At 57.8% G+C, this 25,249-nt stretch overlaps 1 protein-coding gene across 3 annotated transcripts in view; it reads left to right on the top strand.

Annotated features, from left to right (window-relative positions):
• The window catches only part of wtap (WT1 associated protein), a 106,771-nt gene that overhangs the window by 41,626 nt on the left and 39,896 nt on the right, over positions 1-25,249 (top strand). For all 3 annotated transcript variants that reach the window (XM_060831610.1, XM_060831609.1, XM_060831607.1), the window contains exons 2-4: positions 19,506-19,543; positions 19,634-19,689; positions 23,953-24,011. In XM_060831610.1, coding sequence (XP_060687593.1) covers positions 19,514-19,543; positions 19,634-19,689; positions 23,953-24,011 — 145 coding nt within the window. In that variant the 5' untranslated portion in view covers positions 19,506-19,513. The remainder of the gene's footprint in view (positions 1-19,505; positions 19,544-19,633; positions 19,690-23,952; positions 24,012-25,249) is intronic.

Below are 25,249 nucleotides of genomic sequence, written 5' to 3' on the forward strand. Positions count from 1 at the left end.
GCGCGCGCCCTCTCTCTCTCTGTCCCGCGCGCGCCCTCTCTCTCTCTGTCCCGCGCGCGCCCTCTCTCTCTCTGTCCCGCGCGCGCCCTCTCTCTCTCTGTCCCGCGCGCGCCCTCTCTCTCTCTGTCCCGCGCGCGCCCTCTCTCTCTCTGTCCCGCGCGCGCCCTCTCTCTCTCTGTCCCGCGCGCGCCCTCTCTCTCTCTGTCCCGCGCGCGCCCTCTCTCTCTCTGTCCCGCGCGCGCCCTCTCTCTCTCTGTCCCGCGCGCGCTCGCTCTCTGTCTCGCGCCGCGCGCGCTCTCTTGCGCGCTCTCTCGCGCGCGCTGTTTCTCTCTCCCCCCCACGTGCGCACTCTCCCCCGCGCGCTCTCTCTCTCAGTCCCGCGCGCGCTCTCTCTCTCAGTCCCGCGCGCGCTCTCTCTCTCAGTCCCGCGCGCGCGCGCGCTCTCTCTCTCAGTCCCGCGCGCGCGCGCGCTCTCTCTCTCAGTCCCGCGCGCGCTCTCTCTCTCAGTCCCGCGCGCGCTCTCTCTCTCAGTCCCGCGCGCGCTCTCTCTCTCTGTCCCGGGCGCGCTCTCTCACTCAGTCCCGCGCGCGCGCGCACTCTCTCTCTCAGTCCCGCGCGCGCGCGTACTCTCTCTCTCAGTCCCGCGCGCGCGCGCTCTCTCTCTCAGTCCCGCGCGCGCGCGCTCTCTCTCTCAGTCCCGCGCGCGCGTGCGCTCTCTCTCTCAGTCCCGCGCGCGCGTGCGCTCTCTCTCTCAGTCCCGCGCGCGCTCTCTCTCTCAGTCCCGCGCGCGCTCTCTCTCTCTCTGTCCCGCGCGCGCTCTCTCTCTCTCTGTCCCGCGCGCGCTCTCTCTCTCTCTGTCCCGCGCGCTCTCTCTCTCTCTGTCCCGCGCGCGCTCGCTCTCTGTCCCGCGCGCGCTCGCTCTCTGTCCCGCGCGCGCTCGCTCTCTGTCCCGCGCGCGCTCGCTCTCTGTCCCGCGCGCGCTCGCTCTCTGTCCCGCGCGCGCTCGCTCTCTGTCCCGCGCGCGCTCGCTCTCTGTCCCGCGCGCGCTCGCTCTCTGTCCCGCGCCGCGCGCGCTCTCTTGCGCGCTCTCTCGCGCGCGCTGTTTCTCTCTCCCCCCCACGTGCGCACTCTCCCGCGCGCGCTCTCTCTCTCAGTCCCGCGCGCGCTCTCTCTCTCAGTCCCGCGCGCGCTCTCTCTCTCAGTCCCGCGCGCGCTCTCTCTCTCAGTCCCGCGCGCCCTCTCTCTCTCTGTCCCGCGCGCGCCCTCTCTCTCTCTGTCCCGCGCGCGCCCTCTCTCTCTCCCCGCGCCCTCTCTCTCTCCCCGCGCCCTCTCTCTCTCCCCGCGCCCTCTCTCTCTCTGTCCCGCGCGCGCTCGCTCTCTCTCGCGCCGCACGCGCTCTCTTGCGCGCGCGCGCGCGCGCGCTGTTTCTCTCTCCCCCCCACGTGCGCTCTCTCCCCCGCGCGCCGCGCGCTCTCTCTCTCGCTCGCTGGCGCGCGCCTCTCGCTCTCGCGCGCCGCGCGCTCTCGCTCTCGCGCGCCTCTCGCTCTCGCGCGTCGCGCGCTCTCTCGCTCTCGCGCCGCGCGCTCTCTGTCTCTCGCGCGCCGCGCGCTCTCTCTCTCTCTCTCGCCGCGCGCTCTCTCTCTCTCTCTCGCCGCGCGCTCTCTCTCTCTCTCTCGCCGCGCGCGCTCTCTCTCTCTCTCGCCGCGCGCGCTCTCTCTCTCTCTCGCCAGCGCGCGCTCTCTCTCTCTCGCGCGCGCTTTCTCTCTTCTCTCTCCCCCCCACGTGCGCTCACTCCCCCGCGTGCGCGCTCTCTCTCTCTCCCCCGCGCCGCGCTCACTCTCTCTCCCCCGCGCGCGCGCTCACTCTCTCTCCCGCGCGCGCGCTCACTCTCTCTCCCCGCGCGCGCGCTCACTCTCTCTCCCCCGCGCGCGCTCCTCTCTCTCCCCCGCGCGCGCTCACTCTCTCTCCCCCGCTCGCGCGCGCTCTCTCTCCCCCGCTCGCGCGCGCTCTCTCTCCCCCGCGCTCGCGCGCTCTCTCCCCCGCGCGCGCGCGCTCTCTCTCTCCCCCGCTCGCGCGCTCTCTCTCCCCCGCGCGCGCGCGCTCTCTCTCTCCCCCGCGCGCGCGCGCTCTCTCTCTCCCCCCGCGCGCGCGCGCTCTCTCTCTCCCCGCGCGCGCGCGCGCTCTCTCTCTCTCCCGCGCGCGCGCGCCCTCTCTCTCCCCCGCGCGCGCGCTCTCTCTCTCCCCCGCGCGCGCGCTCTCTCTCTCCCCCGCGCGCGCGCTCTCGCTCAGTCCCGCGCGCGCGCTCTCGCTCAGTCCCGCGCGCGCGCTCTCGCTCAGTCCCGCGCGCGCGCTCTCGCTCAGTCCCGCGCGCGCGCTCTCGCTCAGTCCCGCGCGCGCGCTCTCGCTCAGTCCCGCGCGCGCGCTCTCGCTCAGTCCCGCGCGCGCGCTCTCGCTCAGTCCCGCGCGCGCGCTCTCTCTCAGTCCCGCGCGCGCGCTCTCTCTCAGTCCCGCGCGCGCGCTCTCTCTCAGTCCCGCGCGCGCGCTCTCTCTCAGTCCCGCGCGCGCGCTCTCTCTCAGTCCCGCGCGCGCGCTCTCTCTCAGTCCCGCGCGCGCGCTCTCTCTCAGTCCCGCGCGCGCGCTCTCTCTCAGTCCCGCGCGCTCTCTCTCAGTCCCGCGCGCTCTCTCTCAGTCCCGCGCGCTCTCTCTCAGTCCCGCGCGCTCTCTCTCAGTCCCGCGCGCGCGCTCTCAGTCCCGCGCGCGCGCTCTCAGTCCCGCGCGCGCGCTCTCAGTCCCGCGCGCGCGCTCTCAGTCCCGCGCGCGCGCTCTCAGTCCCGCGCGCGCGCTCTCAGTCCCGCGCGCGCGCTCTCTCTCAGTCCCGCGCGCTCTCTCTCTCTCAGTCCCGCGCGCTCTCTCTCTCTCAGTCCCGCGCGCTCTCTCTCTCTCAGTCCCGCGCGCGCTCGCTCTCTGTCCCGCGCGCGCTCGCTCTCTGTCCCGCGCGCGCTCGCTCTCTGTCCCGCGCGCGCTCGCTCTCTCAGTCCCGCGCGCGCGCGCGCTCTCTCTCTCAGTCCCGCGCGCGCTCTCTCTCTCAGTCCCGCGCGCGCTCTCTCTCTCAGTCCCGCGCGCGCTCTCTCTCTCAGTCCCGCGCGCCCTCTCTCTCTCTGTCCCGCGCGCGCCCTCTCTCTCTCTGTCCCGCGCGCGCCCTCTCTCTCTCTGTCCCGCGCGCGCCCTCTCTCTCTCTGTCCCGCGCGCGCCCTCTCTCTCTCTGTCCCGCGCGCGCCCTCTCTCTCTCTGTCCCGCGCGCGCCCTCTCTCTCTCTGTCCCGCGCGCGCCCTCTCTCTCTCTGTCCCGCGCGCGCCCTCTCTCTCTCTGTCCCGCGCGCGCCCTCTCTCTCTCTGTCCCGCGCGCGCCCTCTCTCTCTCTGTCCCGCGCGCGCCCTCTCTCTCTCTGTCCCGCGCGCGCCCTCTCTCTCTCTGTCCCGCGCGCGCCCTCTCTCTCTCTGTCCCCGCGCGCGCCCTCTCTCTCTCTGTCCCGCGCGCGCCCTCTCTCTCTCTGTCCCGCGCGCGCCCTCTCTCTCTCTGTCCCGCGCGCGCCCTCTCTCTCTCTGTCCCGCGCGCGCCCTCTCTCTCTCTGTCCCGCGCGCGCCCTCTCTCTCTCTGTCCCGCGCGCGCCCTCTCTCTCTGTCCCGCGCGCGCCCTCTCTCTCTCTGTCCCGCGCGCGCCCTCTCTCTCTCTGTCCCGCGCGCGCCCTCTCTCTCTCTGTCCCGCGCGCGCCCTCTCTCTCTCTGTCCCGCGCGCGCCCTCTCGCTCTCTGTCCCGCGCGCGCCCTCTCGCTCTCTGTCCCGCGCGCGCCCTCTCGCTCTCTGTCCCGCGCGCGCCCTCTCGCTCTCTGTCCCGCGCGCGCCCTCTCGCTCTCTGTCCCGCGCGCGCCCTCTCGCTCTCTGTCCCGCGCGCGCGCTCGCTCTCTGTCTCGCGCCGCGCGCGCTCTCTTGTGCGCTCTCTCGCGCGCGCTGTTTCTCTCTCCCCCCCACGTGCGCACTCTCCCCCGCGCGCTGTTTCTCTCTCCCCCCCACGTGCGCACTCTCCCCCGCGCGCTCTCTCTCTCAGTCCCGCGCGCGCTCTCTCAGTCCCGCGCGCGCTCTCTCTCTCAGTCCCGCGCGCGCTCTCTCTCTCAGTCCCGCGCGCGCTCTCTCTCTCAGTCCCGCGCGCGCTCTCTCTCTCAGTCCCGCGCGCGCTCTCTCTCTCAGTCCCGCGCGCGCTCTCTCTCTCAGTCCCGCGCGCGCTCTCTCTCTCTCAGTCCCGCGCGCGCCCTCTCTCTCTCAGTCCCGCGCGCGCTCTCTCTCTCTCTGTCCCGCGCGCGCCCTCTCTCTCTCTGTCCCGCGCGCGCCCTCTCTCTCTCTGTCCCGCGCGCGCCCTCTCTCTCTCTGTCCCGCGCGCGCCCTCTCTCTCTCTGTCCCGCGCGCGCCCTCTCTCTCTCTGTCCCGCGCGCGCCCTCTCTCTCTCTGTCCCGCGCGCGCCCTCTCTCTCTCTGTCCCGCGCGCGCCCTCTCTCTCTCTGTCCCGCGCGCGCCCTCTCTCTCTCTGTCCCGCGCGCGCCCTCTCTCTCTCTGTCCCGCGCGCGCCCTCTCTCTCTCTGTCCCGCGCGCGCTCGCTCTCTCTCGCGCCGCACGCGCTCTCTTGCGCGCTCTCTCGCGCGCGCTGTTTCTCTCTCCCCCCCACGTGCGCTCTCTCCCCCGCGCGCCGCGCGCTCTCTCTCTCGCTCGCTGTCGCGCGCCTCTCGCTCTCGCGCGCCGCGCTCTCTCGCTCCCGCGCGCCTCTCGCTCTCGCGCGTCGCGCGCTCTCTCGCTCTCGCGCCGCGCGCTCTCTGTCTCTCGCGCGCCGCGCGCTCTCTCTCTCTCTCTCTCGCCGCGCGCGCTCTCTCTCTCTCTCGCCGCGCGCGCTCTCTCTCTCGCGCGCGCTTTCTCTCTTCTCTCTCCCCCCCACGTGCGCTCACTCCCCCGCGTGCGCGCTCTCTCTCTCTCCCCCGCGCGCGCGCTCACTCTCTCTCCCCCGCGCGCGCGCTCACTCTCTCTCCCGCGCGCGCGCGCGCGCTCTCTCTCTCCCGCGCGCGCGCGCGCTCTCTCTCTCCCCCGCGCGCGCGCGCTCTCTCTCTCCCCCGCGCGCGCGCGCTCTCTCTCTCCCCCGCGCGCGCGCGCTCTCTCTCTCCCCCGCGCGCGCGCGCTCTCTCTCTCCCCCGCGCGCGCGCGCTCTCTCTCTCCCCCGCGCGCGCGCGCTCTCTCTCTCCCCCGCGCGCGCGCGCTCTCTCTCTCCCCCGCGCGCGCGCGCTCTCTCTCTCCCCCGCGCGCGCGCTCTCTCTCAGTCCCGCGCGCGCTCTCTCTCTCAGTCCCGCGCGCGCTCTCTCTCAGTCCCGCGCGCGCGCGCTCTCTCTCAGTCCCGCGCGCGCTCTCTCTCTCAGTCCCGCGCGCTCTCTCTCTCAGTCCCGCGCGCGCTCTCTCTCAGTCCCGCGCGCTCTCTCTCTCAGTCCCGCGCGCTCTCTCTCTCAGTCCCGCGCGCGCTCTCTCTCAGTCCCGCGCGCGCTCTCTCAGTCCCGCGCGCGCTCTCTCTCTCAGTCCCGCGCGCTCTCTCTCTCAGTCCCGCGCGCTCTCTCTCTCAGTCCCGCGCGCGCTCTCTCTCAGTCCCGCGCGCTCTCTCTCAGTCCCGCGCGCGCTCTCTCTCAGTCCCGCGCGCGCTCTCTCTCAGTCCCGCGCGCGCTCTCTCTCAGTCCCGCGCGCTCTCTCTCAGTCCCGCGCGCTCTCTCTCAGTCCCGCGCGCTCTCTCTCTCAGTCCCGCGCGCGCTCTCTCTGTCCCGCACGCGCTCACTCAGTCCCGCGCGCGCGCGCTCTCTCTCTCAGTCCCGCGCGCTCTCTCTCTCTCAGTCCCGCGCGCTCTCTCTCTCTCAGTCCCGCGCGCTCTCTCTCTCTCAGTCCCGCGCGCTCTCTCTCTCTCAGTCCCGCGCGCTCTCTCTCTCTCAGTCCCGCGCGCTCTCTCTCTCTCAGTCCCGCGCTCTCTCTCTCTCTCAGTCCCGCGCGCTCTCTCTCTCAGTCCCGCGCGCTCTCTCTCTCTCAGTCCCGCGCGCTCTCTCTCTCTCAGTCCCGCGCGCTCTCTCTCTCTCAGTCCCGCGCGCTCTCTCTCTCTCAGTCCCGCGCGCTCTCTCTCTCTCAGTCCCGCGCGCTCTCTCTCTCTCAGTCCCGCGCGCTCTCTCTCTCTCAGTCCCGCGCGCTCTCTCTCTCTCAGTCCCGCGCGCTCTCTCTCTCTCAGTCCCGCGCGCTCTCTCTCTCTCAGTCCCGCGCGCTCTCTCTCTCTCAGTCCCGCGCGCTCTCTCTCTCTCAGTCCCGCGCGCTCTCTCTCTCTCAGTCCCGCGCGCTCTCTCTCTCTCAGTCCCGCGCGCTCTCTCTCTCTCAGTCCCGCGCGCTCTCTCTCTCTCAGTCCCGCGCGCTCTCTCTCTCTCAGTCCCGCGCGCGCGCTCTCTCTCTCTCTCTCAGTCCCACGCGCTCTCTCTCAGTCCCGCGCAGCGCGCGCTCTCTCAGTCCCGCGCAGCGCGCGCTCTCTCAGTCCCGCGCAGCGCGCGCGCTCTCAGTCCCGCGCAGCGCGCGCTCTCTCAGTCCCGCGCAGCGCGCGCTCTCTCAGTCCCGCGCAGCGCGCTCTCTGTCCCGCGCAGCGCGCGCTCTGTCCCGCGCAGCGCGCGCTCTGTCCCGCGCAGCGCGCGCTCTCTCTGTCCCGCGCAGCGCGCGCTCTCTCTGTCCCGCGCAGCGCGCTCTCTCTGTCCCGCGCAGCGCGCGCTCTCTCTGTCCCGCGCAGCGCGCGCTCTCTCTGTCCCGCGCAGCGCGCGCTCTCTCTGTCCCGCGCAGCGCGTGCTCTCTGTCCCGCGCAGCGCGCGCTCTCTCTGTCCCGCGCAGCGCGCGCTCTCTCTGTCCCGCGCAGCGCGCGCTCTCTCTGTCCCGCGCAGCGCGCGCTCTCTCTGTCCCGCGCAGCGCCCTCTCTCTCTGTCCCGCGCGCGCCCTCTCTCTCTCTGTCCCGCGCGCGCCCTCTCTCTCTCTGTCCCGCGCGCGCCCTCTCTCTCTGTCCCGCGCGCGCCCTCTCTCTCTCTGTCCCGCGCGCGCCCTCTCTCTCTCTGTCCCGCGCGCGCCCTCTCTCTCTGTCCCGCGCGCGCCCTCTCTCTCTCTGTCCCGCGCGCGCCCTCTCTCTCTCTGTCCCGCGCGCGCCCTCTCTCTCTGTCCCGCGCGCGCCCTCTCTCTCTCTGTCCCGCGCGCGCCCTCTCTCTCTCTGTCCCGCGCGCGCCCTCTCTCTCTCTGTCCCGCGCGCGCCCTCTCTCTCTCTGTCCCGCGCGCGCCCTCTCTCTCTCTGTCCCGCGCGCGCCCTCTCTCTCTCTGTCCCGCGCGCGCCCTCTCTCTCTCTGTCCCGCGCGCGCCCTCTCTCTCTCTGTCCCGCGCGCGCCCTCTCTCTCTCTGTCCCGCGCGCGCCCTCTCTCTCTCTGTCCCGCGCGCGCCCTCTCTCTCTCTGTCCCGCGCGCGCCCTCTCTCTCTCTGTCCCGCGCGCGCCCTCTCTCTCTCTGTCCCGCGCGCGCCCTCTCTCTCTCTGTCCCGCGCGCGCCCTCTCTCTCTCTGTCCCGCGCGCGCCCTCTCTCTCTCTGTCCCGCGCGCGCCCTCTCTCTCTCTGTCCCGCGCGCGCCCTCTCTCTCTCTGTCCCGCGCGCGCCCTCTCTCTCTCTGTCCCGCGCGCGCCCTCTCTCTCTCTGTCCCGCGCGCGCCCTCTCTCTCTCTGTCCCGCGCGCGCCCTCTCTCTCTCTCTCCCGCGCGCGCCCTCTCTCTCTGTCGCGCGCGCGCCCTCTCTCTCTGTCCCGCGCGCGCCCTCTCTCTCTGTCCCGCGCGCGCCCTCTCTCTCTCTGTCCCGCGCGCGCCCTCTCTCTCTCTGTCCCGCGCGCGCCCTCTCTCTCTCTGTCCCGCGCGCGCCCTCTCTCTCTCTGTCCCGCGCGCGCCCTCTCTCTCTCTGTCCCGCGCGCGCCCTCTCTCTCTGTCCCGCGCGCGCCCTCTCTCTCTGTCTCGCGCGCGCGCTCGCTCTCTGTCCCGCGCGCGCTCGCTCTCTGTCCCGCGCGCGCTCGCTCTCTGTCCCGCGCCGCGCGCGCTCTCTTGCGCGCTCTCTCGCGCGCGCTGTTTCTCTCTCCCCCCCACGTGCGCACTCTCCCCCGCGCGCTCTCTCTCTCAGTCCCGCGCGCGCTCTCTCTCTCAGTCCCGCGCGCGCGCGCGCTCTCTCTCTCAGTCCCGCGCGCGCTCTCTCTCTCAGTCCCGCGCGCGCTCTCTCTCTCAGTCCCGCGCGCGCTCTCTCTCTCAGTCCCGCGCGCGCTCTCTCTCTCAGTCCCGCGCGCGCTCTCTCACTCAGTCCCGCGCAGCGCGCGCTCTCTCACTCAGTCCCGCGCGCCCTCTCTCTCACTCAGTCCCGCGCGCGCCCTCTCTCTCTCTGTCCCGCGCGCGCCCTCTCTCTCTCTGTCCCGCGCGCGCCCTCTCTCTCTCTGTCCCGCGCGCGCGCTCGCTCTCTCTCGCGCCGCACGCGCTCTCTTGCGCGCTCTCTCGCGCGCGCTGTTTCTCTCTCCCCCCTACGTGCGCTCTCTCCCCCGCGCGCCGCGCGCTCTCTCTCTCGCTCGCTGTCGCGCGCCTCTCGCTCTCGCGCGCCGCGCTCTCTCGCTCTCGCGCGCCTCTCGCTCTCGCGCGTCGCGCGCTCTCTCGCTCTCGCGCGCCGCGCGCTCTCTCTCTCGCGCCGCGCGCGCTCTCTCTCTCTCTCTCTCGCCGCGCGCGCTCTCTCTCTCTCTCGCCGCGCGCGCTCTCTCTCTCTCTCGCCGCGCGCGCGCTCTCTCTCTCGCGCGCGCTTTCTCTCTTCTCTCTCCCCCCCACGTGCGCTCACTCCCCCGCGTGCGCGCTCTCTCTCTCTCCCCCGCGCGCGCGCTCACTCTCTCTCCCCGCGCGCGCGCTCACTCTCTCTCCCCGCGCGCGCGCTCACTCTCTCTCCCCCGCGCGCGCACGCTCTCTCTCCCCCGCGCGCGAGCGCTCTCTCTCCCCCGCGCTCGCGTGCTCTCTCCCCCGCGCGCGCGCGCTCTCTCTCTCCCCCGCGCGCGCGCGCTCTCTCTCTCCCCCGCGCGCGCGCGCTCTCTCTCTCCCCCGCGCGCGCGCGCTCTCTCTCTCCCCCGCGCGCGCGCGCTCTCTCTCTCCCCCGCGCGCGCGCGCTCTCTCTCTCCCCCGCGCGCGCGCGCTCTCTCTCTCCCCCGCGCGCGCGCGCTCTCTCTCAGTCCCGCGCGCGCTCTCTCTCAGTCCCGCGCGCGCTCTCTCTCAGTCCCGCGCGCGCGCGCTCTCTCTCTCAGTCCCGCGCGCGCTCTCTCTCTCAGTCCCGCGCGCTCTCTCTCTCAGTCCCGCGCGCTCTCTCTCTCAGTCCCGCGCGCGCTCTCTCAGTCCCGCGCGCTCTCTCTCTCAGTCCCGCGCGCGCTCTCTCTCAGTCCCGCGCGCGCTCTCTCTCAGTCCCGCGCGCGCTCTCTCTCAGTCCCGCGCGCGCTCTCTCTCAGTCCCGCGCGCGCTCTCTCTCAGTCCCGCGCGCGTTCTCTCTCAGTCCCGCACGCGCTCACTCAGTCCCGCGCGCGCGCTCTCTCTCAGTCCCGCGCGCGCGCTCTCTCTCAGTCCCGCGCGCGCGCTCTCTCTCAGTCCCGCGCGCGCGCTCTCTCTCAGTCCCGCGCGCGCTCTCTCTCTCAGTCCCGCGCGCGCTCTCTCTCTCAGTCCCGCGCGCGCGCTCTCTCTCTCAGTCCCGCGCGCGCTCTCTCTCTCAGTCCCGCGCGCGCTCTCTCTCTCAGTCCCGCGCGCGCTCTCTCTCTCAGTCCCGCCCGCGCGCGCTTTCTCTCAGTCCCGCGCGCGCGCTCTCTCTCAGTCCCGCGCGCGCTCTCTCTCTCAGTCCCGCGCGCGCTCTCTCTCTCAGTCCCGCGCGCGCTCACTCAGTCCCGCGCGCGCGCGCTCTCTCTCTCAGTCCCGCGCGCTCTCTCTCTCAGTCCCGCGCGCGCGCGCTCTCTCTCAGTCCCGCGCGCGCGCGCTCTCTCACTCAGTCCCGCGCGCGCGCGCGCTCTCTCACTCAGTCCCGCGCGCGCGCGCGCTCTCACTCAGTCCCGCGCGCGCGCGCGCTCTCTCACTCAGTCCCGCGCGCGCGCGCGCTCTCTCTCTGTCCCGCCCGCGCGCTCTCTCTCTCAGTCCCGCGCGCGCTCTCTCTCTCAGTCCCGCGCGCGCTCTCTCTCTCAGTCCCGCGCGCGCTCTCTCTCTCAGTCCCGCGCGCGCTCTCTCTCTCAGTCCCGCGCGCGCTCTCTCTCTCAGTCCCGCGCGCGCTCTCTCTCTCAGTCCCGCGCGCGCTCTCTCTCTCAGTCCCGCGCGCGCGCTCTCTCTCAGTCCCGCGCGCGCGCTCTCTCTCAGTCCCGCGCGCGCGCTCTCTCTCTCTCAGTCCCGCGCTCTCTCTCTCAGTCCCGCGCGCGCTCTTTCAGTCCCCCGCGCGCGCGATCTCTCTCTCAGTCCCGCGCGCGCGCGCTCTCTCTCTCAGTCCCGCGCGCGCTCTCTCTCTCTCTCTCAGTCCCGCGCGCGCGCTCTCTCAGTCCCGCGCGCGCTCTCTCTCTCAGTCCCGCGCGCGCTCTCTCTCAGTCCCGCGCGCGCTCTCTCTCAGTCCCGCGCGCGCTCTCTCTCAGTCCCGCGCGCGCTCTCTCTCAGTCCCGCGCGCGCTCTCTCAGTCCCGCGCGCTCTCTCTCAGTCCCGCGCGCTCTCTCTCTCTCAGTCCCGCGCGCGCTCTCTCTCAGTCCCGCGCGCGCTCTCTCTCAGTCCCGCGCGCGCTCTCTCTCAGTCCCGCGCGCGCTCTCTCTCAGTCCCGCGCGCTCTCTCTCAGTCCCGCGCGCTCTCTCTCTCTCAGTCCCGCGCGCGCTCTCTCTCTCTCAGTCCCGCGCGCGCTCACTCAGTCCCGCGCGCGCGCGCAGTCTCTCTCAGTCCCGCGCGCGCGCGCTCTCTCTCAGTCCCGCGCGCGCGCGCGCTCTTTCTCTCAGTCCCGCGCGCGCCCTCTCTCTCTCAGTCCCGCGCGCGCCGTCTCTCTCTCAGTCCCGCGCGCGCTGTCTCTCTCAGTCCCGCGCGCGCGCACTGTCTCTCTCAGTCCCGCGCGCGCGCGCGCTCTCTCTCTCTCAGTCCCGCGCGCGCGCTCTCTCTCTCAGTCCCGCGCGCGCGCGCTTTCTCTCAGTCCCGCGCGCGCGCGCTTTCTCTCAGTCCCGCGCGCGCGCGCTTTCTCTCAGTCCCGCCCGCGCGCGCTTTCTCTCAGTCCCGCCCGCGCGCGCTTTCTCTCAGTCCCGCCCGCGCTCTCTCAGTCCCGCGCGCGCGCGCTTTCTCTCAGTCCCGCGCGCGCGCGCTTTCTCTCAGTCCCGCCCGCGCGCGCTTTCTCTCAGTCCCGCCCGCGCGCGCTTTCTCTCAGTCCCGCCCGCGCGCGCTTTCTCTCAGTCCCGCCCGCGCGCGCTTTCTCTCAGTCCCGCCCGCGCGCTCTCTCTCTCAGTCCCGCGCGCGCTCACTCAGTCCCGCGCGCGCGCGCGCTCTCTCTCTCAGTCCCGCGCGCGCTCTCTCTCTCAGTCCCGCGCGCGCTCTCTCTCTCAGTCCCGCGCGCGCTCTCTCTCTCAGTCCCGCGCGCGCTCTCTCTCTCAGTCCCGCGCGCGCTCTCTCTCTCAGTCCCGCGCGCGCTCTCTCTCTGTCCCGCGCGCGCTCTCTCTCTGTCCCGCGCGCGCTCTCTCTCTGTCCCGCTCTCGCTCGCTCGCTCTCTCTCTGTCCCGCGCGCGCTCGCTCTCTCTCTGTCCCGCGCGCGCTCGCTCTCTCTCTGTCCCGCGCGCGCTCGCTCTCTCTCGCGCCGCGCGCGCTCGCTCTCTCTCGCGCCGCGCGCGCTCGCTCTCTCTCGCGCCGCGCGCGCTCTCTCGCGCGCGCTGTTTCTCTCTCCCCCCCACGTGCGCGCTCTCCCCCGCGCGCCGCGCGCTCTCTCTCGCTCGCTCTCGCGCGCCTCTCGCTCTCGCGCGCCGCGCTCTCTCGCTCTCGCGCGCCTCTCGCTCTCGCGCGTCGCGCGCTCTCTCTCGCTCTCGCGCCGCGCGCTCTCTGTCTCTCGCGCGCCGCGCGCTCTCTCTCTCGCGCCGCGCGCGCTCTCTCTCTCTCGCGCGCCTCTCTCTCTCTCTCTGTCGCGCGCCTCTCTCTCTGTCGCGCGCCTCTCTCTCTCTCTCTCTCTGTCGCGCGCCTCTCTCTCTCTCTCTGTCGCGCGCCTCTCTCTCTCTGTCGCGCGCCTCTCTCTCTCTCTCTCTCTCTCTCGCGCGCGCCTCTCTCTCTCTCTCTCGCGCGCGCCTCTCTCTCTCTCTCTCGCGCGCCTCTCTCTCTGTCTCGCGCGCCTCTCTCTCTCTCTCTGTCGCGCGCCTCTCTCTCTCTCTCTGTCGCGCGCCTCTCTCTCTCTCTGTCGCGCGCCTCTCTCTCTCTCTCTGTCGCGCGCCTCTCTCTCTCTCTCTGTCGCGCGCCTCTCTCTCTCTCTCTGTCGCGCGCCTCTCTCTCTCTCTCTGTCGCGCGCCTCTCTCTCTCTCTCTGTCGCGCGCCTCTCTCTCTCTCTCTGTCGCGCGCCTCTCTCTCTCTCTCTGTCGCGCGCCTCTCTCTCTCTCTCTGTCGCGCGCCTCTCTCTCTCTCTGTCGCGCGCCTCTCTCTCTCTCTGTCGCGCGCCTCTCTCTCTCTCTCTGTTGCACGCCTCTCTCTCTCTCTCTGTCGCACGCCTCTCTCTCTCTCTCTCTCTCTCTCTGTCGCGCGCCTCTCTCTCTCTGTCGCGCGCCTCTCTCTCTCTGTCGCGCGCCTCTCTCTCTGTCGCGCGCCTCTCTCTCTCTCTCGCGCGCCTCTCTCTCTCTCTCGCGCGCCTCTCTCTCTCTCTCGCGCGCCTCTCTCTCTCTCTCGCGCGCCTCTCTCTCTCTCTCGCGCGCCTCTCTCTGTCTCGCGCGCCTCTCTCTCTCTCTCTCTGTCGCGCGCCTCTCTCTCTCTCTGTCGCACGCCTCTCTCTCTCTCTGTCGCACGCCTCTCTCTCTCTCTCTCTCTCTCTGTCGCGCGCCTCTCTCTCTCTGTCGCGCGCCTCTCTCTCTCTGTCGCGCGCCTCTCTCTCTCTCGCGCGCCTCTCTCTCTCTCTCGCGCGCCTCTCTCTCTCGCGCGCCTCTCTCTCTCTCGCGCGCCTCTCTCTCTCTCTCTCTGTCGCGCGCCTCTCTCTCTCTCTGTCGCGCGCCTCTCTCTCTCTCTCTGTCGCGCGCCTCTCTCTCTCTCTCTGTCGCGCGCCTCTCTCTCTGTCGCGCGCCTCTCTCTCTCTCTCTGTCGCGCGCCTCTCTCTCTCTCTCTCTCTCTGTCGCGCGCCTCTCTCTGTCGCACGCCTCTCTCTCTCTCTCTCTCTGTCGCGCGCCTCTCTCTCTCTGTCGCGCGCCTCTCTCTCTCTCTGTCGCGCGCCTCTCTCTCTCTCTCTGTCGCACGCCTCTCTCTCTCTCTGTCGCACGCCTCTCTCTCTCTCTCTCTCTCTCTGTCGCGCGCCTCTCTCTCTCTGTCGCGCGCCTCTCTCTCTCTCTCGCGCGCCTCTCTCTCTCTCTCGCGCGCCTCTCTCTCTCTCTCGCGCGCCTCTCTCTGTCTCGCGCGCCTCTCTCTCTCTCTCTCTGTCGCGCGCCTCTCTCTCTCTCTGTCGCGCGCCTCTCTCTCTCTCTCTGTCGCGCGCCTCTCTCTCTCTCTCTGTCGCGCGCCTCTCTCTCTCTCTCTGTCGCGCGCCTCTCTCTCTGTCGCGCGCCTCTCTCTCTCTCTCTCTGTCGCGCGCCCTCTCTCTCTCTCTCTCTCTCTGTCGCGCGCCTCTCTCTGTCGCACGCCTCTCTCTCTCTCTCTCTCTGTCGCGCGCCTCTCTCTCTCTGTCGCGCGCCTCTCTCTCTCTCGCGCGCCTCTCTCTCTCTCTCGCGCGCCTCTCTCTCTGTCGCGCGCCTCTCTCTCTCTCTGTCGCGCGCCTCTCTCTCTCTCTGTCGCGCGCCTCTCTCTCTCTCTGTCGCGCGCCTCTCTCTCTCTCTGTCGCATGCCTCTCTCTCTCTCTCTGTCGCACGCCTCTCTCTCTCTCTCTCTCTGTCGCGCGCCTCTCTCTCTGTCGCGCGCCTCTCTCTCTGTCGCGCGCCTCTCTCTCGCGTGCCTCTCTCTCTCTCTCTGTCGCGCGCCTCTCTCTCTCTCTCTCTCTCTCTGTCGCGCGCCTCTCTCTCTCTCTCTCTGTCGCGCGCCTGTCTCTCTCTCTCTCTCTGTCGCGCGCCTCTCTCTCTCTCTCGCGCGCCTCTCTCTCTCTCTCGCGCGCCTCTCTCTCTCTCTCGCGCGCCTCTCTCTCTCTCTCTGTCGCGCGCCTCTCTCTCTCTCTGTCGCGCGCCTCTCTCTGTCGCGAGAGAGAGTGTGAGCGCGCGCGAGAGAGAGTGCTCTAGTCTACCAGCACCTCATCTGTGCGCGCGCTCTCTCGCGCGCGCTCTCTCTCCCCAGCACCCTCCTCACCATGTGCTTCCTTTGTTTGTTCTTCTCCCTCTTAAAACTGCTGTCGTTTTGATTTTTGCTGCTCGTAGGATTCGAGGAAATCGCCTCCAGCACCTAAAATACCTTTTTTAAAAAAAGGAACAGCTCTTGCATCCAGAAATTTTTCCCATCCTCCATCTTGGATTACCCAGAAGCGCAGGTAGACAAGATAGTGAAGAAGACGTTTGGTATGCTTTCCTTTTATTGGTCAGAGCTTTGAGTATAGGAGTTGGGAGGTCATTTTGCCAATGTATAGGACATTGGTTAAGCCTGTTTTGGAGCATTGTATGCAATTCTGGTCTCCTTCCTATCGGATGGATGTTGTGAAACTTGAAAGGGTTCAAAAAGATTTACAAGGACGTTGCCTGAGTTGGAAGCTTGGACTGCTTCTCCTGGAATGTCTGAGGCTGAGGGATGACCTTATACAGGTTTATAAAATCCAGAGGGGCATGGATAGGACAAGTAGAGAAAGTCATTTCCCTGGGGTGGGGGAGTCCAGAACTAAAGGTTTAGGGTGAGGTGGGAAAGATATAAAAGGGACCAAAGGGGCAACTTTTTCACGTAGAGGATGGTGCACTTATGGAATGAGCTGCTAGAGGAAGTGGTGGAGGCTGATACACCTGTCCAGATGCCTTTTAAATGCTGCAATTGTATGAACAGGAAGGGTTTAGAGGGATATGAGCCAACTGCTGGCAAATGGGACTGGATTAGCTTAGGATGTGTAGTCGACATGGACGAGTTTCTGTACATCTCTATGACTAGCAAGCACAACCCACCTTTGTCTGTATTAGGTATTACGTCAAACTGCAGACACTTTCCCCAATTGCCATCGTGTCTACTTGATGTCACACATGTTTGAGTATGGTCAAAGTATATATTTTTTAAAAATTATATACTTTCCAATCAACCTGGTCTGCAATGCAACTATATACCTCTGTTGAGCAGGTGAAACTTGAACAAAGTCCACCTGACTCAAAATTATTCCTGATTTGGAGATGCCGGTGTTGGACTGGGGTGTACACAGTTAAAAATCACACAACACCAGGTTATAGTCCAACAGGTTTAATTGGAAGCACACTAGCATTCGGAGCGACGCTCCTTTATCAGGTGATTGTGGAGGGCTTGATCGTAACACAGAATTTGTAGTATAAAAACAGAGAAATCAGGAAGAGCAAAAAGGGGACATAGCTTTGGCAGATAGGGTAAAAGAGAATCCACAGGGATTCTATAAATACATTAAAGACAAAATGGAGAGAGTAAGGCCCCTTAAAGATCAGCAAGGCTTCCTATATTTTCTGCCCTGAAGGACATTAGTGAACCAGATGTGTTTTTCTGGCAATCGGGAAATGGGTTCATGGTCATCATTAGACTCTTAATTCCAGATTTTTATTGAATTCAAGTTCCACCATCTTATGGTGGATATGAATCAAGGTCTCCAGATTAACAGTCAGTGATAATACCACTCAGCCACTGCCTCCCCTTCTGCTTGTGATTGGTGCACTTTTTAAAAAAAGGGGACAATGTAGCCTTACTCAGAGCCCCTACAACATGGAAGCAGGCCATTTTGCCCATTTGAATCCATACCACCAATCTGAAGAGCCCCCCCCGTGCAATTTAGCATGACCAGTCCACCTAACCTGCACATCTTTGCACTGTGGAAAGAAACGGGAGCACCCAGAGGAAACCCACACAGACATGGGGAGAACATGTTAACTCTGCAACATAGTTGCCCAGGGGTGGAATTGAACCCAGGTCCCTGATGTTGTGAAGTACGTGTTAACCACTGAGTCACCTTGCTGCCCTATTGGAATAACCTTCTAAGATATTATCTCATCTCATTATTGTAGTAATTGACTCATCATTCAATAAAATGATTTAACCCCTCCCCCCCCCACACCCCACCCATGTCTTGTCTGAAGATTTTAAAGCCCAAAATATTGAACTGCCAGTCATTACCTTCTTCAACCAGGCACTGCTCAAGACCATTGATATCAAGACCATTAATAAATTAAGGACAAAAGGTAACAAAGGAGGGAAAATCAGCAAGGCAGCCTATGTGTGGACCTGGAGGAGATGGAGATAGTAAATGGGTATTTTGCATCAGTGTTTACTGTAGAAAGGACATGGAAGATACAGAATGTGGGGAAATAAATGGTGACATCTTGAAAAATGTCCTTATTACAGAGGAAGTGTTGCTGGATGTGTTGAAGCACATAAGTGTATAAAACCCTAAGACATGATCAGATATACCCTAGAACTCTGTGGGAAGTGATTGCTGGGCCCTTTGCTGGGATATTTGTATCAGGATGTCGGAGGTGGGATGCTGGAAGACCAGGATGTTGGCAAACATTGTGCCACTATTTAAGAAAGGTGGTAAAGAAAGGCCAGGGAACTATAGACCGGTGAGCCTGACTTCAGTGGTGGGCAAGATGTTGGAGGGAATCCTGAGTGGCAGAATTCACGTTTTTGGAAAGGCAAGGACTGATTAGGGATTGTCAGCATGGCTTTGTGTGTGGGAAAACATCTCTCATGAACTTGATTGAGTTTTTTGCACAAGTAACAAAGAAGATTGAGGACAGAGTAGTGGGTCCAGAACTAGAGGGCATAGGTTCAGGGTGAGCGGGAAAAGATCTAAAAGGGACATAAGGGGCAACTTTTTCACGCAGAGGGTGGTGTGTTTATGGAATGAGCTGTCAGAGGTGGTGGAGGCTTATAGAATTGCAAATGTAAAAGGCATCTGGGTGGGTATATGAATAGGGAGGGTTTAGAGGGATTTGGTGTAAGTCCTAGCAAATGCTACTAGGTTAGGTTAGGATATCTGGCTTGCACAAGTTGAACCAAAAGGGTCTGTGGCCATGGTATACATCTCTGACTCCTCTGCCTTGCAATTTTCCATGCACTGAAATAATTGCTGTCTACCCTTACCATGCTCCCTTGTGGTTTAACATGCTTGTATGTATTCTTCCTTCAAGTCTGACTTAGTTTTTCCTCTGTTATTGTTTGTGTATCACTTTCTACTATACCTCCATTCTATATCCCTCTCCCTTCCAAATTAGGTTAACCCTCCACCAAAAGCTCCAGTTCAGATACAACCTATTGGACGTACAGATCATTGTTCCAGAAACCCCAGAAATGGATCCTGTGTTCCAAGAATTTTAGGCCCTTCTAGTGTGTCAATTACTCAGCCATGCATTCACCCGTCTATTCCTACACACACTAATATGTGGCTCTGGGAGTAATCCAGAGATTACAACCTTCAAGAATCTGCTTTTCAATCTATTACCTAGCTCTCTCAATTCTTGTTTCAGGACCTCCTCCCTGTTTCACCTACATTATTGGTACCTATTTACCAATCTAACTGCTCACCCTCTCCCTTCTAGAATGCGTTGCAGATATTCAGTGACATCATTAAACCTAGCCTGAGGAGGCAGGACTCTGGCTGTACTCCCCAAAGAATCTTATACTGTTTTCAGCAGTGAAAAACTCTCTCTTTTTGCGTGAGATGTTCTTGGTGCTATCCTTGAAGATCTTGGCCCACGGGAGGGGTCCCTTGATTCTGCGATCGGTCAAATAGGCACGCAATTTGGTCTGGTTCTGGAAGATTTCACACTTTATTATCACGACTGTGCTCAGCAACACGGAGGTTAAATGCTTCAGTGTTCCTTGGAAAAATTGCGCAAATGGCTTAAAACAAAGGCAATTTTTATACAGTTTTTGAAAAGTAGTGCAGCCTTAATTATTACAGAGCAAATCCAATAAAATTAATAAAATGACATAATAGACATAAGGGTAATTCAATTATATTACCTGGGAACCAACCTTGTTTTGCACATCTTATCTCTCGGCACCTGTATCTCCAAGGTTAGCTAGGATGGTTAGTAATGTCCTATCTGGTTTAGTTAATTCCATACTGTGAAAGAAGCATTATCTGCTCTTCTTTGGTTCAGTTAGTTCAGGAATGCAGCTTTTAACAGGGTAAAAGCCATTTTAAACAAAGTTGTCAATTTGCAGCCTAGAAGCCATTGTTGTGTTACTTGCATTAAGAAGCCATTTTGTTGTGAGTAAGGGTTATGTATTAAATGATTGCTCCTGATAATAGTCTAAATCAAGATTTTAGATTCTCATTCTGATTACTTGACTGTCTCTTTTCTGACTGGTACTTGAGTGAAGTTTTGCATATACTTGTGCTGGAAACACAAAAAGTTTTTATCCAAAGAGATCGTTGGGATATCTATTGCTTAAGTGCAGTAGTGAGAATTTTTTTTCCTGTCAACATTATGGTTCATTTCTATCATGGTACAGGTTGTTTCAAAGTTTTTAAAGTGCTTACATTTTAGGTTGTATGCCAAAAGTGTCAACTATGACAATGGCATTGCAATGCTTGGCATTGGATTTTTAAACGACCTTTTTTAATGAAGTGCATAGTAGACTCAGGGTGAAGGTTAGAGCACGTGGAATTGAGATGAGGAACAATATGTAAAACAAGCATTGACAAAATCGATGTTGATAAGATGTTTCCATTCATGGATGAATTTTGAACTCCAGGACGTGGTTACAGAATTGAGAGACAATCTTAAAACTAAAATGCAAAGGAATTTATTCTCCCACAAAATAGAAAAAGTGTGGAATTTCCTACCTCTGAAATTTGTGGAGGCTCGACCACTGAAAGTATTTTAAATAGAAAATAGATTCTTGAAATATTGGGGGAGTTGAGGGTAATGAGGAGTTCTCTTGCAAGATGCTATGGCAAATAATCTATGATCTTATTGAATAGCAGGGCAGGCTTGTGGGGCTAATTAATATCCTGTTGGTCCTATTTCACATCTTCTAACTTTGATACGGCTTCAAAGTAATTGTAAGAATTTTGTGACTATTAGTCGATAATTATCTTAAGTAACCTTTTTTTTTCAGATACCAGAATGACGAATGAAGAACCTCTCCCAAAGAAGGTAAGCACAAAATCAAAATCCGTTAACTATACCTGAAACTTGTGATAGCGAAAACTGATGACCTGTTTATTTTTCCTCTCCTCACAATAGGTTCGCTTAAGTGAATCGGATTTCAAAACCCTATCCAGAGATGAGTTGTGTTCCAGGTATTGCTTTGCTAAAATAAAATAGTAAATGGGTGGTAACTATTGAACATGCATAAGAAATTGAGGTGACGTTTATTCTTGGCATATGATTTAGATAGGAATTCTTATGAAATTCCAGGTTCAGATTTTTTCATATCCGATTGAGATCAAGAGTCTGGGTCTTTATTGCAATCCAGGGCGACTAATTTTTGCATGTAAATACTAAATTACTAATGTAATTTTTGCATTTACCTCTTACAGCTTTATATGGTTCTTTTGTGTTTGAAGGCTTTAAATGAAAGGGAGCTGTAAATCAGTAGCAAGACTGGCGCTGTATGGGGTTAAATATGATGTTACTTATAGTTGGAACTTACGATTGAAAGTCACGCTTTGTGTCGTAAACTTGTGATTACAGTTAGTAGGTTGGGTACAAATTAATGTTTAAGTGTTAAGAAGGGAATGGTGTGTTAAATTAACATTCCTCAATGTTATTTGTAACCATAGTACCAGTGTTCAACATATCCAATCTGGAATGGGCTTTATGTCCAGTCCTAATTTGAAACAGTTATAAATGTATCATTACATACAGCAAACACAAAACCTAGTTAACAACAGTGCCAACTTTTTCATGTTTTAAATGAAACCTAATGCCTGAATGTTCCTGGTCAAACTCTTAGAATAAAACATTTCCAGCAGTGGAAGAACGTTATTGAACTTGTGTTACTCCTGAAGAATGTGTTCAAGCAAACACTAAATGCTGCATCATTGCTGTCATTGGAAGTTAAGTTCAGATATCAGATTGAAGAATGTTAAATACTCTTTGCTCATGCTGTTGATAAATAATATGCATGCTTAGTCCAGGATTTGAGTTCAGTGTAGTCCAAACACACACACACTTTTCTTTCTTGGTCTACATCATTATTGCCTTCCTAACATTGTAATTCTGTAGAATTTCTCAACATTTTGCTCCAAGTCTCTCAATATCTGACTTCAGATATATAGGTTAGATTCCCCTTAATCCTCTTTATGAGAATTCATTTCCTCATCTAATCTTTCTCAAGGTCTGATAATTTTACTGTTCTCCTGCTAAACTTTCCCATCTAGCTGCTCAGCTTACTGAATAAGTATTTTCACATTTCTTTTTCTTCCCTTTTATTAATCCAGTGATCTGGCAGCCACTATTCCTGAAATAATCCCCAACAGGAATGTCCCACTTTGTTCCACAGCACGTTATTCAGTATTATTTCCTCCTTTGTTTGATTGGAAACATTTTGATAGGGAGGCTTTCCTGCACATTTCAGGAAGTCATCTTGTCACCCTTTTGCACAATACTTCCCTAGTTTACACAAAGTTTACAGTTTTAATCAGTACTTCAGTTTCTTCACTTTTTTTTCTTTAAACTGCATACATTGAATCAGGTATATTAAATGCCCAATTCTGCTCTCATTTAAGACTCTAATATTTCTTCCTAAGCAAGAATATAGTTCGAGCTTGCAAGGAATCAGCCCAATTTGCATGATATACCCAAGATTCCACTGTCTTGCTTTTCTCAGACAAGGCTGATTCCGCTTATTGTTGGTTATATTTCCAATGCTCTTTGCCTTTCCCCTTTCTTATGTTTTTTCTAGCACAACAGTAGTGAACTTCCCCCATGAGGCTATATGGTCTTGGCCTTGCTGAAATATCATCCAAGTTATACAGGGCCTCTTGCATTAAACCTGGTCACAAAAATGCATAAATCTGAAGTTTTGCACCATTTCTTGGTGTTCTAAAGATAAATGCCAAGCTCAAGTAATTTTTATTCAACAAATTTTCCAAGGTTCCATGTACATTGCTAGCTACAATCTCATTGTGTTTTACCACTTCAAAGATTGAAGATAAGTCCCTTTGTTCTTTTGCACATTGTTAGAACATTAAGGTTATACTGTCTCTCTGTCTCTTCTATCAAAACATATCACCTTTCTATTTCCTAAAACTAAATTCCACTGGTCATTTCTCAAAATGATCAGGCAACCTATTGTCTCATAGGTGATTTGTTAATATCTTCACTCCTTGCCACTCCAGATTTGGTGATTAGCATGTAATATTAAAGTTAATTGGTTTGGAAGTGATGCACTAAGATGGATAGAAAACAGGCTGGGAGACTGGAAATAAATTATATAGAGAAGGAATACATTGGCTGCCACTTGGAAAACAACCTATGGGCCCCAGCTATTCACAATATTAATGATTCAAGTGAAGGAACTAAAGGTATATCTCCAAGTTTGCAGCCAACATAAAGCAGTGTCTGTGACTATCACTGAGACTGGATCAGAATCCTAGAACTTCTTTGTATCAGCACTGTGAGTGTACTATGCCATGTGAGCTGTAGTGATTCAAGAAGGTGACCTTCTCCAAGGCAATGAAGGAGTGGGTCTTACATCTTGACTTGTCAGCCAAACCTCCACCCATAAACAAATGAAAAGAAAATTTCACAAAGGCTCAGTTACACAATTTTTCTACCGTTTAACTGACACCTCTGCATAAAATACAAGATTCCTGCCTCCATAGGTTTGTCCATGCGGCTACTCAATTGGTTGATTCTTCTCTCCTGACCATGTTGACAAAGCAGTGTTTTAACATCAGTCCTGGCCCAGTGCTTATGTGGTTTACATAATCTATATAAATGCAATCTCTCACTGCATGGAGGACCTTATAAGAGCATGGGACTTAATGCATGTAGACAAAACCATCTCGAATTTAATTTCCTTTCTATTGCTAGCATCAGCAATCAATTGGATTTTCATGACAGTTATTCTCTTTGAATTGGAAAAGTGCTGGTATCAATCTTTAAGAAGAAGAGAAAGAAACTAGCAAATTATGTCTTTGTCTTAATGTCTGTTGGATGAAAGCTGCTAGAAACTTTTGTTCAGGGTAGAGTGACCAAACATCTCAATAGACAATGAGGATTTAAGGTATATAAGGTACAAGGTATATAAGGGTCTTCTCTGGGTACTGAGGTTCCTTCCTACAGTCCAAGGAGCTGCAGGTTAGGTAGATGGGCCGTGCTAAATGGCCCATTGTGTATAGGGGTATTTAAGTTGGGTGGAATTCCCATGGGAAATGCAGGGTCACCCAGATAGGGTAGGGCAGTGGGTCTGGGTGGGATGCTTTTCAGAAGTTTGGTGTGGACTCAGTGGATTGAAGGACCTGCTTCTGCACTGTAAGAGTTTAGTAATTCAACAATTCTGTCTAATAACCATAATTGAAATTTGAGGGATAATAAAAGTTATGTGTATAAATATTCATATGGATTTCTGGAAGGTTCTCAGTAAGGATCCGCTGAAGGTACTTAACAAAGATGAGTTTGTGTCAAATCAAATGCGTAGACTGGCTTGAATAGAAAGTAGGCAACAGTAAGGGCGATAATAGTGTGTGTTCCTGGTAGCAGGATTGATCTGTTCTCCAGGAAAGTGCTGACAAATAGGGTGGTGGGATGTTAACAGTTTGAGTGACAACTACTTGTCAGTTTTGACAATGTGGAAAGATGCAGTGTATTCTCTTTTGAACCAAAGAGAATACCAAAGTATTTTCTAAATGGTGAGAAACTCAGAACGCTCAGATTTTGATGTTTCAGTACAAAACAAAATTAAAGCTCTTGGATATGGCCAGTGAAATGATGGCTTTTGAGGGCTGAAATACAAGGGTGTAGAAATTAAATTATAGTTGCACAGAACTCTGGTTCAGATTAATCTGCAGTGTTGCATTCAGTTCTCGTCCACCACCACTTTTTAAAACAAGTTCATACTTGAGGCTGTACAGACTTACCAGACATATACCATAGTTAAATCATAAGGATAGTTGATATTCTTTAATATTAAATATTAAGAGAAATGTAGTTAATATGCTTAATTTATTTTGGATTTGATGGGATAGATGGAGGGAGTCTTATTTCCTCTTGTGGAGGAAGTCCAAATTAAGCAGGCTCAAAATTAAAGCTAAGTTATTCAGGAAACATTTCTCTGTAGAAAAGTAATGAAATTTAGAACTCTCTTCTAAATAATGTTGACACAAGATCTGTTGAAACTTTCAAAACTGAAATTACCTTCGTTTCAGAAGGGTTGCAGATTTAAATTGGATAGATAAATTTAATTATAGTTCTGCCAGTAATTGAAGGTAGAAAAAGCCCAAGAGACTGAACTACTCGTGTGCCACTGACCAAATCAGATTATGTGAATGTAGTTTTACTGTATTTGCATAGGAAAATGTTAAGCATCTAATATTTGGCTCCCTTCCTTCCTCTAGATGGAAACAGCAAGAAGTCTATGTACATGCATTAGAAACTAAGTACTCGGAGCTCAGCTGTAAGTTGCTTTAATTTGTTCATAATTTACTTGAATTTAGAAAATTTACATTTTATTAAAATAGGCAAAGAAAATTTTTAAAAAGTTGTATTGAATCATTGATTGGTAGTCACCAGTTGCATGTGTTAAACATTTGTTTTACTATATTAAATTATATAAGGAAGATAAAATTCTGGGGTTGATTCTTTTATTTGAGTGTGAATTTATGTATTTTGAATGCTGTCTTCCTGGTGATCAGGTCAGTTGCAAAACATAAGGGACGTAGTGCTTGTATTCAAATCAATGTGACAACAGAGTAGCAAGTAGTCATTTTAGTAGTGCAACAATTGCAGAATCATATCAAATGTTGAGCACTGCAATTTCTTCAAATGTAGACAGGTTGGTTATGTCTGCTTTTTGTGAACAGCTGAATACTATACTATCTGATACAATCCACCAGCCTTTGGGACTTGCATACCTGGCACCACACCTGCAATTCAACAATATTTGCTGGACAATCCTAAGTATGTGAACAATTATGCTAACAAACAATTTAGGATTGTTAATTAAGCTCACAGGACAACACAATTGTGTGTTCTGGAAGCTTTGTATATTAGTACATAAGGCTGTATTTACAGGCAGAAGTAACATGTACAGTCCATCTATCTCAACTCTGCAAAGTAAATGGTATCTGTTTATCAATTCATTTCTCAGGGCACTGCTTTGATGGATCAGATTTGGTAGTTAATTGTTAATTGTCATAATTAATTGCATTCTGATTGGCAGTGCCTCTACCAATCAATCCAGTTTCCAACTATTCACCATTCTTGTATAAATATCGAGTTTGCTCTTAAATTGGTTTTTTTTTGCAAATTGTCCTGATAAATACAAGACAAAAAGCTTCACCAGATGTCTTTTTTGGCAGTAATGAAGTAGCATGTCAGAAAATCTATAGCTTTAGTTTTTGAATGGTCCAACTTTTGATAGATGGTGAAGCTTTTGTTTAATAAAAAAAACCCTGCTTAGCCAAAAGTAATTTGATATAACTTAAAGTTGCTTTCTTGAATTTAATTGGTTCACTTTTGTAAGAATTTCACTACCTTACTAACTACTTCACTCCACCTCATCTTGTAAAACAGCAGGTCACTTGAGAAATTTGGTAATATTAAATTTGTTAAAGCTTGATAAAACAGAAATTCTACTGAACTTGCATTACATTGACTTAGAATTGTTGCTTTTGATTTTCGTTATACACTCCA

This window comes from Hemiscyllium ocellatum, chromosome 10, assembly GCF_020745735.1.
Source record: "Hemiscyllium ocellatum isolate sHemOce1 chromosome 10, sHemOce1.pat.X.cur, whole genome shotgun sequence".
In the NCBI taxonomy this organism is placed as follows: Eukaryota; Metazoa; Chordata; class Chondrichthyes; order Orectolobiformes; family Hemiscylliidae; genus Hemiscyllium; species Hemiscyllium ocellatum.